Source organism: Hippocampus guttulatus, chromosome 20, assembly GCF_054856545.1.
Source record: "Hippocampus guttulatus isolate MCC_2025c chromosome 20, RoL_Hgut_1.0, whole genome shotgun sequence".
In the NCBI taxonomy this organism is placed as follows: domain Eukaryota; kingdom Metazoa; phylum Chordata; class Actinopteri; order Syngnathiformes; family Syngnathidae; genus Hippocampus; species Hippocampus guttulatus.
The window spans coordinates 6,533,962-6,552,674 of NC_141280.1; the positions used below are offsets into that span (position 1 = coordinate 6,533,962).

An 18,713-nucleotide genomic window follows, 5' to 3' on the forward strand; every position below is an offset into this window, starting at 1 on the left:
AGCTATTTCTTAGCTTGTTTATGGCATTTCCCATTATGTGTTAGCATTAAGCTAACAGACTTAAAGGCAAATTTATGTCATTTATTTAAAGTCAGGTGTAATTTTGTTAGTTTTTTTTGACAGTCCACTTGAACTGGGAGTGGCATTCAACAGATTGCAGCCTCTTTGTTTGCCAAACTGCTGCTTGTATGCTAAAATTCTACTTTACCTGCACAATATTAAAGTAATATATTTTTTTCGCTGACAAATTTAAAAGCCGCAAAAAAAAATACCTATCAGGTCTATTGTAGATTGTACAGTAAACAATAAAATGAATACATTGAAAATAAACTCCAAAAGCTCCCGAAAGAGCAATTGAAAAATGCACTATTCGCTAATTATGCTAACTATGGTTCGCTTTAGTTTAATGAACCTGAAATGTACTTTCAGTTGATTGTTTTTTTTTTCAAAAAAGCATTGCTGTTTCTTTAGTATTATTATTATTTTTAATTCAACTGACAAACATTTTTTATTTCAGTTTGTGTTATTTTGTTCGTTAACCATAATAACCTTGGGGAAAACATGTTGCAGAAGGTCTCGCTGTTGCTGGCATTGCTGTGAGGGTTTGATTATAAGTAGGACATTTGACGGCCTACAATGATTCCTTTGAGACACCTTGAAATGGAAAGAGCACAATGGAAAAAGAAGATCTATCCATCCATTTTCCGAACCGCTTGATCCTCACTAGGGTCGCGGGGGGTGCTGGAGCCTATCCCAGCCGTCTTCGGGCAGTAGGCGGGGACACCCTGAATCAGTTGCCAGCCAATCACAGGGCACACAGAGACGAACAACCATTCACGCCCACACTCACACCTAGGGACAATTTAGAGCGTCCAATCAGCCTGACATGCATGTTTTTGGAATGTGGGAGGAAACCGGAGCACCCGGAGAAAACCCACGCAGGCCCGGGGAGAACATGCAAACTCCACACAGGGAGGCCGGAGCTGGAATTGAACCCGGTACCTCTGCACTGTGAAGCCGACGTGCTAACCACTGGACTACCGGGCCGCCCTGGAAAAAGAAGATGAGGAGTAACATTGTTTGTTTTCTACCTTGAAAAAGGTCATGGTGGCCCCATCCTCGACCACGCCATAGAGGATCTTGGTTTGCTTGGCGAGGTCGTCGGCGGAGTCGATGGGCGACTCCATCCTCTCCACGGTGAGGAAGGCGGCCAGGTTGGCCGTGTAGGAGGAAATGATGATCAGGGTGAAGAACCACCAGATGCCTCCCACTATTCGTGTCGACAGCGCTTTGGGCATGAGCTCCGAGCCTGAGGTGAGGGAGGCGGCGAGAGTTAAGCTGCCAAATATATGCATCCCCGCAGCCGATCATCTGGCATTCACTCTTCCGGTCTCTATTTGCACCACGTAACAGCACACAACAAGATAACGCCGCATGCTCTAAAAAAAACAGTCAAACAGTCAAGAACTCTCTTGAGGGGTTTTTTTTCCTCCCTTCTTTCTATTCAGCCGGAGCGGATGCGCCGCTCGCTTCAAGATGAAATCACTTGGAAAAAAAACTCTCAGAAAAGATAATTGTTGGATTTCAAACACGCTTACCCCCCCCAGCCCTTCCACCTCCCGCCACGAGCTGACACAAGTGAGCGCTTTGAATAATGCAAAGGGATGGGAGGGGTGGGGGAATAGAACATGTCCCGCAGACAGGTTGTTTTCATGCGTCGAATGCATTCGGCAGCAGAGTGTGGAGAAGTGACGGGCTGTTTGGGCCAGAGAGTCATGCACCCAAGGTAACCTCACATCCTGACTCCACACCCCACTGGTCTCTCGGCGCTGATGGGCCGAGCAGGGACAGAGAGAAGACACTGGCGATCAGAGAATTCAAACCCCAAAAACATGGGAATCATTTTTTGGGGGGTGCGTGAGAACGCCAGATGTCTATTTCTCTGTCTCGCGTCGGCTTGGGTGCACAATGCCCCGCCCCCTCCCCCACAAAAAAAGGCCAACCCTGAGAGACAGTGGGATATTGAGAGCTGTGCAGGCTGAGGCAACTACCTTGCTGCATGAGAGCCCCAACTCCAAACCAGAAACTATTGAGCAGCGTAAAATTGTTTTCCACTACATCCGAGTCGGGGTTGCACGGGTGCGGGTTGTACCACTCGTACGGGCTAAACCTGGAAAGGGGAGAGAACAGAAAAGCGTGTCAGTGAAGTGTTTCTTTTTTTTTTTTCCAAAAAATGCAAAACAGGTTCACATTGTCAGTGTAGGAAAAAAATATATATTTGGAGAATAAAGTCTTACTTTTACGAGGGGGTAAAAAGTCGGAATTTAATGAGGATCATAATTTTTTTTTTTTACGAGAAAAATACCAAACGTTATGAGAATCAAATCAAAACGGAATGACGGCAGTGTGACTTTACAAAGGGGGGGGGGGAGAATAAGTGAGGTTACAAGCAGATAAAAGAAAGACAGATAAAGTTAAGAATGTAGTTAAGTGGCATCTTTAAGTAGAAAGAAATGCGGAAGTGAAGATTTCATGGGGTACTTTTGTTTTAAAAATACAACTTCATCCTTGCTACATGATGACTTGTCACATAAAAATGCGCTTGATTCTCAGAATACCTTTTCCCCCCCCACTCTTTTTTTTTTCTCTTGTAAAAATTCATGCGCATCCCTACTATTAGGTTATGACTTTCTAAAAAGTTTCTTCCTATCATAAAAGACTTGTAAAATAGGACTCCATGATGACTTTTTCCCTCATAAAATGACAACTCTTTAACCTGATTACGTTGCGGCCTTATTCTCGGGAACATTCTTTACGGGGTGGAACTTGTACTCCTATATATTTAACATACATTCGAGTGTCATAAATATGGAGGGAGGGATCGAGGGAGGGGGGAGAGAGCTTGACTGCACTGGTGCAGAGACCAAATCATTCAGGCCTTCACCGAGATCAACTTATTGGCATTCCCAAATGCCTTCACTTTATTGTGAGAAGCGAATCAATAATGTGGAATAACACTGTCACTGGTGATCATGTCCCGGTGCCTGATGATCTTACACGCTCGTTTGGATTCCCTGAGTCAGGAGCTGTTGTCCTCTCGACAGCAAGCCCACTAGGCTATTACTCGAGCACACACACAGAAACACACACACACACACACACACCAAATCTGAGCTCAGCTTGGGCTGAGAGTCGGGTGTCTTCGGGTCAGCCGAAGACAGCGCCGATGAATTCGCATCAGCGAAAGTGGCGTGGCATTAGTGCGAGGTGAATGGGTTCGGGTTAATCATCAAGGAGCTGATAGAGTTTGTGCTCAAGTGCTTGATACAAGGCTTATGCAAGGTTGAGGAGCCCTTCAGGTGTTCCTCCAACGTTAAGTGCGGCACGGCTGCATCCAAAATTCTTTAAAAGCCTTATGCAGATATGTGCAAAAATAGATACTGCAGTGAAGTAAGCAAAGGAGCATCATTTAGACCATAGATGTCAAACTCAAGGCTCGGGGGCCAGATCTGGCCCGCCACATCATTTTCTGTGGCCCGCGAAAGTCAATCAAACATGTCGACTTCCATGATGCTTGCTAAAATGTCTTGTAAAATTCTTAGATGTACTAAATACTATTAAATAATATAATAATAAAAATAAAATAATAAAAAAATGTAGACTGTAAATTTCCCCAGTGTGGGACAAATAAAGGATATCTTAATCTTAATAAGAGAGACATTGTAGTGTAAGCATTTTCTTGTTACGAAACCCCTCATGACAGTAACGCCAACAACAGTGGAATAAACCGTTCTTCTTTAGATGCTCTCAGTCATAACGGCCCTCCAAGGGAAACGGTAACAGAAATGCGGCCCGTGACAAAAATGAGTTGGACACCGCTGATTTAGACAGGCCGCCGTGCTGTCAAAATCGAAAAGTAGCAAGCAGAGGAAAAAGCTTGCTGCGTGTGGTCCTCTTCCGTCACCTACAGGAACGGAGTAGAAAAGCGTCATTTCGCACACGAGTCAAGTAGGCTTTTGTTTTTAGGGACGGCAGCGCCTTGACAAGACAGCTCCTAGTGTTCCGCAATTTACGTCAGGTTCCCCTTGAAAGCCATCTTTTTCGGAAACGGCCGCCGCGCCACGCCATCATTCTTCCTGTCAGCGGCATCACGGCTGCTGATTTGCTCGAATGTCAATGAGCCCCGTCTCCTTGGAGGCGCAGCTAAGTGAATCCGCAAAATAGCCTCGTGGCTAATATACCGTACGTCCGGGATGTACGTTTTTCCACCCGCGTCCTGTGCTAAGAATCAGCTCAATCAAATGCAAAGTCAGACCTTGAGGCGATGGTTTTCCTGTGTTTATAGACTGGCGTCTGTACATCGATGTTTTTAAATGCGGATCTGCAGCCTGCGGCTTTCTGTCGGTGACCGTGTGAATGCGAGCCGTCGCGCTTTGAGCCGTATACAAGATGGGTGGGTGTAAATCTATGCAACGCGCGCTTGATTGGATTGGGTTGTTCCCGCTCGCTCAGCATCCGTATGTTTATTCTGTGAGTGTCGGGCTCCTCTGGATGACCTTTGCATGCAGCCGGGCTATATTCCCGCAGGCTGTGTTCGCCACGCCGTTTTTTGCGAGGAAGACGCGCATGAGGAACGCGCGGACATGAGGTCACCTCCGCCCGTCGAGCACATGTCAAATTTGCGCGCAGAATGCTAAAAGGATTCCGCCTTCTCGGTTGGGCTTCCACAATGGCGCAACAGCACTACTTTTAACTGTCCCCAGGATTCAATTACTTGGCCTGGCTTTATAGATCTGTTGACTTAATGTTCAGGGTGTTCAAATCGCCACTCCGTCGACTTCAAAGCGGCACTAGTTGCAACTAAAGACGCCATTTAAATCATCTGCTCTCCTGGGCGGGGTGCCATTTTCTACCTTGAAAGGGACTTGTGATGTGAGAAAATATCATTTGTTGCTGTTAATAAAGAGAGAAATACGCACAAGCACAAGACAGCTCTGGAAGGATCCGCTGGGAGAAGTGTGTTTGTCTCTCGCCCGAGATGGGATAACGCAGTCAGGCAAGAAAAAAAAAAAAATGTGTGTGTGCGTGTGTGAAGTGCTTCAAAGAAGTGAATCCCCAGCAGGAGACTCAAGTGTTCTGTGTTTTATTGTGCAAGACCACAATTTCATGAACCCCAAACAGTTTATTTGCAAAGAACGAAGGAGGACTGGGGCAGCGCACAGAAGGCAATGTCGTGAGAATAAAGTTGCGACGTTACGAGGAAAAAACCAAAAACGTCACTTTAAACAGAGTAAATGTGTCATGTTACAGTGAAAATAGTCCAAATTTCTTTCGAAGTAAGTCAAGGGAAATGTGGCAAGTTGATCATCGTACGGCACAAGTGGAAATGCTACGAAGAATGAAGTCATCGGGTTACCAGAATCATTTAACGTTAGAATACGTTTGTCGGATTTTAAGAAAATCGTTGACAATATAAAAAAAAAAATAACGTCGTAAGGTTACTCGATAAAAGTCTGTAAAGTTTCTCAAGTCGAAAATATAAAAAGTCCAACAGTCAGGAGAATAGACGTGAAACACTACGAAGAAAAAGACCGTCACATTAAAAGAAAAAAATTTGTAAGATCACAAATCGTCCGACAGTGACCAAAATTAAGTAACCAAAAAAGAATCAAGTTGCAAGGTTGCTAGGTTAAAGTCACAAAATGACATGGTAAACTTCGCAATTTGCTAAGAAAAAAATAGCTTCAGGTTACCAGCATAATATTACAAAAAAAGTCATGTTGGCTAAAGTCGTGAAAATACAACAACATAAAATAATAAATTAAAAATAATAAAACTCTGAGGGGTGCTTAGTAAAGTCGGAATATTACAAGAAAAAAAAGTCTTAAAGCAACTAGAGTTGTCATAATATTGCAAGGAAAAAGCCTCGATATTATTTGAAATATTCATTGATGTCAATTCGTTGCCCTGAGGGAAAAAGGGGATTCATAAGGTTTTTAGCGTCGAGTCAGAACATCACAAAGAAAGAAGTTGTCGAGTTGCTCTGAAACAAAAAAAATGACATCACAAAGAAAAGAGTCAAAAGGTTACTCGATGAAAGTCATCACGTCACAAGACTGAAGTTGTAAAGTGATGAGAAAAAAGTTGTCCCGTTAGAAGAAGAAAGAAACGCACCCCCCCCCCCATCCCCAAGTGCTGGGAAGAAAAATGCTACAAGTCATAATAGCGCCAGAAAAAAACCACTCATAACTCGATGACAATAACAATAAGCATTCAGAAAGAATATTAAGTTGAAATGCTAACGGCAATAAAATTGCACTATTAGAAAAAAAACAGTCAATCAAACTGCATCCTCAAAAGTCCCTTCAACAAAGAGGTATACTTTTACATTCCCAAAACTTTTCTTTTTAGTTACATCTTCATTTTTTTACTCTCCGAATGTTCTGTCATTCGTGTGCCTCCCCCCACCCCCCAGTAAACCCCAATGCTCCTTTCCTGGCAAAGGATTAAAAAAAAAGTGTGTTTCTTTGTTTGGATTGGGATACAAATATGGAAAGAGAAAAAAAAAGTGACTTTACCTTCCATTTTGCGAGCATTTTGAAATTCAAAATCGTATACAAACAAGAGCTCCATTTGATATTTTTCCCCGCTGTGGTTTGCAATTAAAATCATGAGGCATAACACAATTAGATCAAAGCCAATTCATGAGACGAATATCAACAATCATCGCATGCCCGTCCGTCACTTACCGCCGCCACGATTGCTAAATAGTTGTGCAAATTTGCATATTCTGAACTAACTTAGGTGACAGTTGCTGCTTTTCCTCTCGTGTGATCATATTGCCGGTAACATTTGGCAAAAAAGAAAAATGGGCGGGGGGGTTAACGTGCATTTCTCTGGAAAGGTCATCCATTGGAGTGGGGGTGTGGTGGTGGGGAGAGCGAGTGGGGGTTGTAGTCCTGTACAATGTCAGCAGTTTATTTTGCACCTTTCCGAGCGCTAAGTGAAGTCGTTTTCTATGTTTTCATCCATTTACTGCATTGAGATCAGAGTCATCAGTTATTCGTCTTGATTTTTTTTACCTTCAAAGCATCCCTGGCCCGCCGTTAAAATTCTGCTTACACCGCGAGTTCTAAAACATCCCACGGCAGAGTGTGATGTTTTTGGTCCAATGTACTCATTTCTTTGTGTGTTGGCAGGATTACAATTCTTTTTAACAGAAATTGTGAAAGGAGTGGTAGGGGAAAAAAAAGGAAGAAAGCATAAAAAGTGGTTCTGATCCAAAGTGAACATCGCCACCACCTACAGGTCTGGGGTGGAACTGTTTCAGTTACAATTTAAGATGACTTGAATTAGCACATTTTGGTCAGGGAGCTATCATCATTTATTCCCTCAAACAACTATTGACTGTTTTCGTGCTCAAGCCAGGACAATAACAGCGCCACCTGGTGGCATGTTGATGTCAGAGTCGTAAGTTGAAGTGAGTGGAGGGGGCCCTATTTTCGTAGATGCAAGTAGATAGCAAGTCTAGCTGGCACATGAGTGGAGTTTTCTTTTTTCGGGGGATATTTTCCTAAACTGGCGCTGCAAGCACTGGTCATTTGTGCCGTTGCGGATTGTCTCGAATGAAATATGACGGGATGTGCCGCACTCGTCTGCAGAGCTCAGAATCAGTCCACAACCTCAATCAAATCCACCAAAACTGACTGAGGAAGCGGAGTGAGGTGAGAGGGTGGGAAAGGCGTCATGTTACCTGGCTATGACAAACAGCACACAACTGACACCCAAGCAAGCCAGCAGAATATACATCCAGATGTCAGGTGAGAGCGGGTTTAGGAAGGAGAAGACCCCCGGGTTGGTGCCGTTGGGCTTGCGGTACAGGATACTTATCCCCAGCATCATGAAGGGCTTGGAGAAGTCAATGACCTTCTCTCGCACGTAGGTGATGGCCAGAGGAGCGACCGCCAAGTCGACTTTCTGCAGCGACAACGTAAAAGCAAAGTGGATGAGGCTGGTTTCGGTGAAAAGAAAAAAAAAACAAAAAAAAAAAACAGCAGAGTAGACAAATCAAATTAGCATTCGATTTCTGTCGTCAGCCGGCGGGGTCAATGTGTACGGGCGGAAGAGCCGAGAAGGAAGAGGTGAAATAATCAGGGCCCTCGGTTCAGTGAGACCGTGGACGGGCGTATTAATTTTTAATGGAAATTACATCCTTCGGGTTTATGTTTGAACTTTCCTAAATGGTGTCGCAGGTGAGTCACAAAGGCAACAACCTTGGGATTAGAGTTAGCAGGCAGGAGGGAGAGCTTCTTCCACTGTGCAAAGAGATTTAAACACAAAAAGTAATTACAGTCTTGATTGTGGATGTAGGGGTTCTTCTTGAGGTTGGTTAAAAAATAAGTTTATCGTCGAGAAAAAAAAAAAAAAGATTTTTTATTTAGTACTGTCTGATGCCGAGTTGAGGAAACGGGAGACTCACATGGTCCATGAGCTCGCGCACCATTCCGTTCCATTGGCCCGTGCTCTCATCCAGGGCGCCATACTTGCCGTCTTCAACCAGCCGCACTTCGTACTGGAAGCCCAAGATTCCCGAAAGCTCCCTCAGCAGGTCGATGCAATAACCCTCGAAGCGGTCGTTCCCGTACAGAGGTTTGTCCGACTTTTTAAACATGACGTACGGCTCCTCCTGAGCGGGGCGGGAATGTGAGCAAAAGGTCAGCTTGTGAACATTTTGTAGGGCTCTCATTGTTATTTATAGCCGACTTCGTCTACCAGTATGGTGGAGACGCGCAGAGATTTGTTAGCCAGCGAGTCGGTGATGTTGGACGTCTTGCTTTTGTGAGTCTCAGACATATTCAGACCGCTCGGAGGATCCCATGTCCCGATCTGTGGAGACAAGCTCAGCGTCACACTTTGTCTCTTCCGGTCAATGTGCGCTCACAAGAATATTGGAGGAAATTATTTTTAAAAAAAGGGTGTGTGTCACATTGCGTGGTGGTGGTGGTGGACCCCAAAAAGCAGGCAAGAGGGAGGAGCAGGGTGTATTTGAAGAAGTGTATTGATAAAACACAGAAAATTTAATCCTAAACAAACAAAGTCCAAAGTATCAAACAAAAACCATGACTGAAGCTCAAAACTATCAATAACAGAAACATGACCAAAAACATGAGCTAAACATGACAAACAAACAAACATGACAGCAGCAAAGAGCAACAATGACCCGAACATGAGTGGTCGGGTGGGAGTCCTTTTATAGCCAAAATTGCCTAATGACCAACAGGTGTGCAGCTGCAGGGAAAAGCCCCACAGTGCCACCTGTTGGTCACAAACCGAAACATGACAGTGTGTACGATATTATGTTATGTTAGAATCACTGTGTGGAATGACGCCAGCACGAGTGGCGGTCTCGGTTATGCGCTCCCAAGTATTGTCTTCGTTTTTGTCATTTTCGTTCGTTTTGGGAGACCGAGACAGTTCTACACAGCAGTCATCGAATCAGTCAGTGTTTCTCTGAAACCCTACTTGGATCCGCTCCTGACCAGGTAATTTAAGGTAGTCCTTGGTCAGGTGTCTATAGCTTATGTAACACCAGTCCTGGAACCTTTCTGACAGACATCCTATAATTTGGACAACGTTCTACGTAGGTCTCTTGAGACCAGTTATTTCCCTCCCATTCAACATTGACGCGGAAGACGGCGAAACCGCATTACCGCACCTTTTCCAGGCCTTCCTCCTTCAGGCTGATGACATCCAGGTCGAAATCCGTCCTGAGTCCATTGGTCTTATTGAAGAGAACGCGGCCAGTCAGGCCGTCCCAGTGAGCCTATAAACATAATGTTGATAATGATAATGAAAAAATCTTCAGCCTCCGAGCGCAGCCGCTCCATCAAGCTGAACGCGCCGTCTTTCTCCGCAATATCAATCTAACCTCTAACCACCTCATTTTATTTCCGAATCATGCACTGCGCCGAGCTCTCTCCTCTCACTGTCTGCCGCAGTAATTTAGCACGAGACGCCCGAGCCGCTAAAAGGGGGGGAAAACAGTGACGAGTTCATCATGCGTGCGTGCTGCAACTTCAGCTTTGAAGAAACAGAGGATGATGAGGATGGGGTGGGCGGCGGGAGGGGGAGAGGGGGTGTTTGTCTGCCAGTACGGCACATTGATGATCATGAAAATTACCTGCAATGATAACGTCCCCGGAATGAAAGAGGAGCAAGAACAAAGCGAGCAATCTGCTGACCCGCACTACAACGAAGACGCTTTGATATCTACAAGGACGGAGACGCGCACTGAAAAAAAAGCTATAATGATGATGTTTAAGATGTAGTCATGGGTTATTTTCAGCGGGAGATGAGGGTCTAAAAATCAGTGATTCCACACAGTAGTCCGCGTTCATCAAAGGCTCAGCAGCTACCGGGTCAGAGGTGGACGTCGCGCTACGGTACCTCTTTGATGAGGCCGATGAATCGCCCCCCGAAGCGCCACGGCTTGTGGCGATTGCACTGCAGGGAGCTGACGGTGATCTGCTGCGACTGCTGGACCGCCACCGCCACCACGTGCACGGCATCGTACATCAGGGCTGCGTCCGTCTGCCAGGAAAATGGAGAGAACATCAGGAGGCGAGCTCGCTTCCGGCGGCGAGTGGGGCAGTGCCCCTGCAGATCTGGCAGATGGCACTGTGGTGAAAATAGCTTGTGAAGTTTTTTTTTCAGGAATCGGGATTTTGTCTTCAAACCCGGGACCCAAATGTTTGCATTGTCATTAAATCATGAGCCAATTTAGTGGAAGTCTGTTAGATTCGGCCAGGGGCGTCCAAACATTAATTTAACTCATTCACTCCCAAAGACGTTTTGAAACGTCTTTTCAGACTCGGTCTAGATTTGGCTGGTACTGAATGAGTTCATCAGCTTTCTGTTAAAGGTGTGAAGGCAAATCGTTGAAGAGGTTTTTGACAAGTTCAAGACCAAATCCAACCTCCACATTCAGAAGAAAAAAAAAAAAGGAAAAAAAAACCTGAAGTGAGGTGGCCATTTTCGAGTGACTTGAGAATCACTAATGGGATTGTCTTCATAAATCAGCCAGAGAGTACAAAGTGGAAGAAACTATTTTGGAACTAGCTTTTATTGTGTCGGTATGACGATGTGGCTGCCGGCTGTACCTGTCCTTTCTCGGTACTGTGAGGCAACAGATCGCTCAACCCCAAGGGGCATCTATGCTTATTTTAATGGGGTTGGCTTTGGGGGGGAAAAATTTAGCATGCCCCACAAATACTGCCAAGCAACGACCACGAAAAAGAACATAATTACCGAGATTTTATTATTATTATTATTTTTAATAACGAATCGCGTATTGGTTTAGCGCATTGCTATTGGGGGGGAAAAAAAGGATTTTGATGTGAAAACATCACTGTGACTTGCATTCTATGCCTTTATCGGATCATTGTGTGGGAGAACACAGTTTAGAAATTGTAAAAAAAAAAAAAAAAAGTAATCTCAGTGTCTCATCGTTTCAGTGTAATTTCAAAAGCAGCAGCAGGGAGAGTCTCCGACCTCTCGCCGTGGAAACTAATGACTCCTGATGGGTGTTCCTGTCCCCCAGAGAGATAGCAATGCAAGCCAGGCAACCAGTCCAGACGGGAGGACTCTGGGTGGTAAACTCCATGTTACATGAAAAGTACAGAAGCGTAAAATACAAAAAGAGGAAAATACACACACACAAAATAAAGCATTATTGATTCTCATCCACATTACACCTTCAAACTACTGTACCCATCCAAAGATAAATAAATAGGAAATTAACACCCTGCACTTATATTTCAATAAATACTTACCGGTACTTTCGCACACACGTCCAGTCATTCAGTTATTGGCTTTTTCAACAAAAGGCGTGCAACAGGGCTTCTAACTCAGCATTCAATATAATTGCACAGATTGATTCAACGCGTCTATTACGAGACTGGGGATGCATTATAAAATAGTGTGGTACAAATGATGTAATTGTAGCACTTTCAGGATACTTGATTAAATATTCCCGGCCCCATACAAAAGCAATCTCAAGAAGTCGGCCTTCTGAGTCCAAATTCCGCTCCTCACGTGACACTTCCGTCCAACTTCATATTTCCGTAAAAGGTACAATTTGACTGACAAGAGTCCCCGTCAAAGCCACACAAGTGCTGAAAGACGTGGCTCATTAAAGTAAATGCCCGAGAGGGAGACAAAAGGCAGCAACGTGTTCATCCGTCTTACGGTTCCCCGGCGTCTCTTACTCCGTTGTTAATTATTTAAATCATCCTTTGCTCACCGCTGTGAGCGAATTGCAGAATCTTGGAATATTTTAAAAGCATACATTCATTGTCATATTTCAGCTCCACACTTGAAAAGGTCTTTAGAGAAGAGCAATTCCTCAATGCACTGGCTTGTGAGGGGAAACAAGAGGCTGGTGGCATCGAGTGAAAGAGAGACAGATCAAGGGAGCAAACGTGAAATGATGGCTTACATCTCGGGCAGATTGCCTTCCATTTCAAAACAATCCAAATGTGATCTGGATATTTGCTTCGGCGCCAAACGTGGCTGCTGAGGGCTGTTTTAAGTGCTTTAAGTGAAACCAATCTCCAACCAACAGGGACACTCGGGCGCTCAGGGGAAAGGTTTCAAACAACATGGCAGCGGGGTGAAGTGGGAGCGGGGGGGCTCTTGTGCCGGCTCCCATATGAAATTAGGCAATCAGCAAACATGTTCCAACAACTCCAAGAGAACTACTTTTATGTCTCTTCCTTCGCCGATGGCTGACATCTAGTAAAAATTATCTCAAGAAATCATCTTAATAAAACTCCAATGCAAACAGGACTTTATGAGAACACTCACAGCGCCACTTCATTAGGTCAGTAAAATTTAACCAAGTATTAATTTCATTTCAGTTTATATCACATACTGTACTGTGAAAAATGAGACTTACTCGGTGTTTTGCGTCATATTCTTTGATCACACATTTCCCTGTAATTATTCTTCATATTTTGCATTTTTTAAAGTTACATCTGTTCAGTGTAACGAGTGTTTAGAAGGGTGTCAACGTCACAGGGATCATGGCACTTATTGCCCAGGCGATGTGAGGGAAACACCGTCTGTAAAATCTAAAACTAATCCTAAAACTAAACAATATACATAAAAAATAAATAAACCAATAATAAACAGACCGGTTCGAAAATACAATTAAATAAATTGGAAAAAAACAACAAAAAAACAAACAATTCGAATCCTGATGCTCCTTCTACCAGTGGAGTATTTTTGGAGTCATTCCTTCAGGAGGCATGGCAGATTTATTTAATTGATTTGTGGGGTGGGGAGGTGCGGGGGAGACTTTGGGGCCACAAATGGTGGTGCTCTGAAATTTTCCTGGCAACAAGCAGTCCGGAGAATGTGTGACATGACCAATGGGGTGCAATTTCCGTTGATCTACCTGTTGGCATCGACTGAGACAGTGAAAGTTGTGCTTCAGTTGCCAAGGTTTATGAATCCCGAATGATTTTATTGAGTTCGGGAAATTTAAAGTCATTTTTAAACAAGCGCATCATCCCCTTAAGTGGTTGGTGCCTCATCACTTTTTCTAATCGAAAAACACACCGTATATGTAAGAAAGAAAACAAATCATCGCCACAGAAGTGGTGAGAATGCCACATGCGCAACACATGCACTCAGCAACAAAACCCAACTCTCCGGAGGCACGCCTCATTTACCCAAGTTGCATCCGGTTTCCTCATTTGGAACAGGAGGAGTGAAAAACGCCGCTGTGTGAACATTTATACAAATATATTCCTTCCCGCCGAATCAGTATTCACGCCATCCATCCACCTGCACATAATTCCATAATTCCTCTGATAATGTAGCACTCTGAAAAATGACATCCTTTTTTCTCATTTCAACTCCGCGCGCACACACAAACATACACTAACATCCACAAACGCACGCGACCGCCGGCCCAGTGATGGACTGCAAGTGCAGCTGCAGTGGTTTCTACATATCATATACATCTGATTAGCCTTAACGAGATTAAGCCTGACCTGTTATTCACCATGCATCAGTACTCTGCAGCTGTCGGGCACATAGCAACAACACACACACATGCGCGCGCGCGCACACACACACCAAAACGGCAACCATCAGCGTCACAGTCTGCCACCGAAAAGGGAAGCTGGCTGTTTTCACGGCGCCGCAGCCGCTCTCGCTCCACAGACGGCCCCGTGGGACTTGATGATTTACTAGACGAGTGGGCTAATTATTCATTTCATTACCAAGTTCATATGCATGTGCGTCGCTCCACTAGGTACTGGATGCGGGCATTTAATTCACAAACGCCACTGTCGGTGTCTCCAAATGTATGACTTACAAGCGGCATTTGTCAAGCGGAGTTTTCGGCGTGGAAAAAGTGCAATGATTAATGCAAGAAAGTGTGAAGCAAGCTTTGGACTCTCGGTTGTAGTGTTTACATGCTGGGAGATGTCTGCACACAATTACAATTTGGCAAGAATACCGACTCCTGTGGAGGAGCTAATCAGACTCCTGCACATGTAGCTAAAGTGACGCCTTAGCAAATCTAATGACTGAATTAACAAGTGCTTAAAGTGTGCAACAACAACAAAAAAAAAACAACATACATTATTACTTTTGCTATTAACGTGTTTTTGTCTAATTTAAGATACAGGAATTCCGATAGGTTTGCACTTATTTTAAGATAAACTGATTCTAATTCCAAATCTGAAAATCCCAACTGACGAAAGGCATTGATAAACTTATGCCGATCCAAATAAATAAATGAATAAATAACATTTCTAGTCTTATTTTGGTTCAGACTGTTATGTACAAAGCTAAGCTAGGCTAATTTGAGCTCTGCTAAGATAATAAACCAAGCTCACCAAAGTTAAGCTAGCTGTTTCCCAGTAGTTTGTCAAACGTGTATAAAAAGAACATTCAATATAGGTTGTCGATGTGTCAACATTATTGCTAACATTCAGTCCCATTTGGTTTCGGACTGTTATGTTCAAAGCTAAGCGAGGCTAAGTTGAGCTTTGCCAAGTGAAGATCATAAACCGAGCTCAACAAAGCCAAGCTAAGTGTGCTAATCATTTGTCGACGCTCTGTGTCAACAGAACATCCTGAAAAATTTGCGGTTGTCTAAGCATAATGTCCAAGATAAGATGAAGTAAGATCAGAAAAGATAAGCTAGCTACTGGCCGGTTGTTTGTCAAGCTGTCTGTAAAAAGAACATTTTATACAGTTTGTGGTAGTGTTGAACATTATTTCCAACACCCAGTCTCATTGTTTGTTGTTTTTTGGCTCGCTTCCATTATCGATAGAGCCATTCAGCCATTGAGTGTCGTACTGTGTGACTCACATTTGCCCATAAAGGTGAGTTGCTGCATTGCAAGCTGTGCAAAGCAGTGATAGAAAGTGTCGAAAAAGCCGAAATGTGAGAAAGAGAAGTGATTTATAAGGCATATTGTGGATGTTTCAGGTTTCTAAGTGGGCTCTCGTCAGATGATGTAGGCAAGTAATGCAGCATCATGCAGTTTCATCTCGCCTTCTCTCCTCTTTCCTTTCACCCTGTCAATATCTTCTTTTATCCTCTCATTTCTCCATCCTTCTCGCTCGCGCTTTCTTTACGTTATCAAAGTGAGGGGCGTCGCCATTGTCACCACTGTTTTTCTTCATTTGTGGCTTTTTGTCTCCCACTATCTAATGTTGCAATTCTACATCCTGCATTCAAAGTGGCACGGCAGTCTTCATTTATTTATGCGTGTTGGTGTTTTTTTTTTTTTTTTTTTTATGTCACAGGAAAATAAAACCTTTGCCATGGAGGATCTGTGGGTAATAGATCGACTGATGGCGCCGAATTTATGTGAGAGCCCATTCACGGTTCCACTTGAGAAGCAAGCACACTTGAAAGTGTTGGAAGCAGTGTGGAATACTGCAGAGTTTTTGGTCTAACGAGTGGCTCATGTGGGGATAGAGGGAAGAAAATACGATTATTTTGTCGACACGCAATACATCTAAACACAAGTTGCCTCCTGACATTTCGACTTTGCATACAATTTAAAAGAAAAATTCCCACATAGTTTTCCCTCTTCTGTAACCTGCCAGCAAAAACAAACATATTCAGAGAAAGGAATTGCAACTGCCCCCTCACCCTCCTCGCAATAAAAGCTAAAACTTAAACATCCCTGCAAGTTTTCTAAAATATGTAACTTTCCGATGTGAGTCATTATAGACTGCGGTATGGCGTTACCTAAATAGATCTTTCAAGTGACAGCTGGCCGGCCACTTTTCACTAATTAGCAGCATGCCACCGCCAGGTATGTCTTCTCAAAAGACGGTTTAACACGAGGACCTTTTCTGTCAGCTTACCTCGGGCCACTTTAGCTCAAAGGCTACAGAGGCGAGACATGCCAATTTGGATATTTGTTCTTCTCCTCAGTTGCAGTTTTTTTTTTAAGCGTCTGCAAAGATTTAAGGGGCAGGAGATTTATGCTGGAACAGGAATCAGTTTGCTGCAGGGTCAAACATGGACGACAGTTGGACCTCCAAGTTTTTGTCCAACGTCTGAGGCATACTTAGACCAATTCTTTTCCTTCACTTATTTTCTCGATCATATTTCATTTTGCGTGCAAGATGATGTACTTTTGTGTTTCGTCGTGATATTGCTCCATATTCTGCACAGCATGACGTTTGTGCTCGTCTTGATGACTAGGTGGGTTGGGGAGGGCGGGCTCCGCCAGGGATGATGGCTTGTCACGACCACCCCCCTCCTCCCCCAAGGCCAGGCAATATTCCTGAGCGCTCGTGTGACCGTGACACACATGCCCCCCTGCTGTCTCAACTCATGATGACTGCCGCAGCCCTCTACGGTCCTCCTATGTCACAGCACCACTGCAGAACATCACTAAGGCAATGGCTTGTGCCCCCATTATATTGTGCAACATTACCGCTTCGCTGGGGTACACTAATACTCATTTTTGACAACGGGACTGGTTTTGAAAAGGTAAGAAATCACATGCATGATGAGGTAATAAAGCTACAAGTGTGTTTCTTCTCTTAACTCATTCAGTTCCAGCCAATTCTAGACCAAGTCTGAAAAGACGTTTAAAAACGTCTTTGGGAGTGAATGAGTTAAGAGTGGGCGCCATATTCAAGATGATGATCTATTGTAGTACCGAGACTGACATGTGAGAGGCAGTATGGTGCTGCAAGACATCCAGACAGCCAGAAAACAAGAAACATTTGTTGTCGAAGGAGAAAATACAAGAAGCGAGGCTAACTGTCAACTTGTCAAATCGTTTCCTTTTCGGATGCAGCCTCTTCTTGTCATTTTCACTGCGGTGGATCATTTGGGAGACGCGTCATACAAAGCTTTGCGATTGTCGCTTTCACTCTACGTCGCTAGCAATTGGTTGACATTGGATAGTTGTATTTATAAAACAGCGCATGGGAATCGTAGCTAAAATGAAGGAAGTGCACGAGGGGTAAGGACAGACGTGCTAGCATCACAAGCTAGCGCCTCCGTCGAAATAATTCTGTGATTTCAAGACCATTCGGTGACATATTGCGGCTTTCAGATGACGACTATTATATAAGACACCAGGACACAAGGCAATCTTAGACTGTGTCTTCCTGCCTCTCCTTCCCCACAGAAAGGCTTCTATTGGCCAAGGGAGCATTGGCGCTAATGATGTTGATGCTGTGCCAAGCCCAGCTGGTGGTGCCCGGCACAGGGCACTGAGTGTCTGCTCTCCACAGCCGTCGTCTTGAAAAAGCCTCTCTCTCTCTCCTTGGTCCACTGGGGACACAGTCATGAACCGACCTTAACCTCCCCAAATTAAAGCGGCATAGTTTCCTGCGGCGCCGCAAATAAAAATGTTGACTCGGACGCCGCTTTCCAACGGTAAATAAGTATTCACCCGAAACATTTTGCCGAATAAGGCTTGCCATGCAATGTGTGCTGACTTGCTGACAGGGTCCAATATATGATAAGCTTATACGCGGAGTGATAACAGTGCTGAGCTGTCAGTCAAGCCTCGCTCCTTAATGGCTGCAGAATTATATTAGGTGTGGATGCTGCACGCAAGCACACCCAGTGCTGTGTAAAACTTAATTTAGGCTGCAAAGCTTTGAACAAATAAAATAAATCCCTCCCACCCCGCCGCCTCTCACCCATAAATGCCGAATATACTATCCAGTAAATCCTATTTGCGCATCGATTCATTTCAGGCAAAAATGCTGAATCTGTCATCTGACCAGGAGGATGGACCAGAAAGGGCTAACCACCCACAGATGACCATTATTCGCTTGAAATTTTGTCTGAATGGAGCCATGGGGGGGTGGGGGGGGGGGGTCTGGGCGGTTAGTGTAGCGCCACTGTCAGATTCAAGCGGCGCCGCGACAAAATGGAATCAGACGTTATCGCAAAAAATCAAAATAAAAACAAACAAACAAAACGAGGACAGCACTCAATCGGGAGCAGAGCTCCGCCGTTTCCTCGGCCATCAGCATGACAAGAACGAGGCACAACGTGGCAACAAATGTCATTTCGTATGAACGCAAGAAAAAAAAATTGCTGTGCACTCTGGTACGACATCAAATGTTAAAAAGAAGAGCAAATTCACATCCTTCTCCACATTTGCTCTACTCTATAAAACCTTACCACCACATATCATTAAAAACTC

General features: G+C 44.2%; 1 protein-coding gene across 3 annotated transcripts in view; it reads right to left on the minus strand.

Moving 5' to 3' along the window:
- Positions 1-18,713, minus strand: part of LOC147187767 (glutamate receptor ionotropic, kainate 2-like) — a 65,167-nt gene that overhangs the window by 11,770 nt on the left and 34,684 nt on the right. For all 3 annotated transcript variants that reach the window (XM_086100104.1, XM_086100103.1, XM_086100105.1), the window contains exons 7-13: positions 10,447-10,590; positions 9,716-9,823; positions 8,773-8,886; positions 8,480-8,686; positions 7,754-7,977; positions 2,052-2,170; positions 1,092-1,309 (exon numbers count right to left, since the gene is read on the minus strand). In XM_086100104.1, coding sequence (XP_085956230.1) covers positions 1,092-1,309; positions 2,052-2,170; positions 7,754-7,977; positions 8,480-8,686; positions 8,773-8,886; positions 9,716-9,823; positions 10,447-10,590 — 1,134 coding nt within the window. The remainder of the gene's footprint in view (positions 1-1,091; positions 1,310-2,051; positions 2,171-7,753; positions 7,978-8,479; positions 8,687-8,772; positions 8,887-9,715; positions 9,824-10,446; positions 10,591-18,713) is intronic.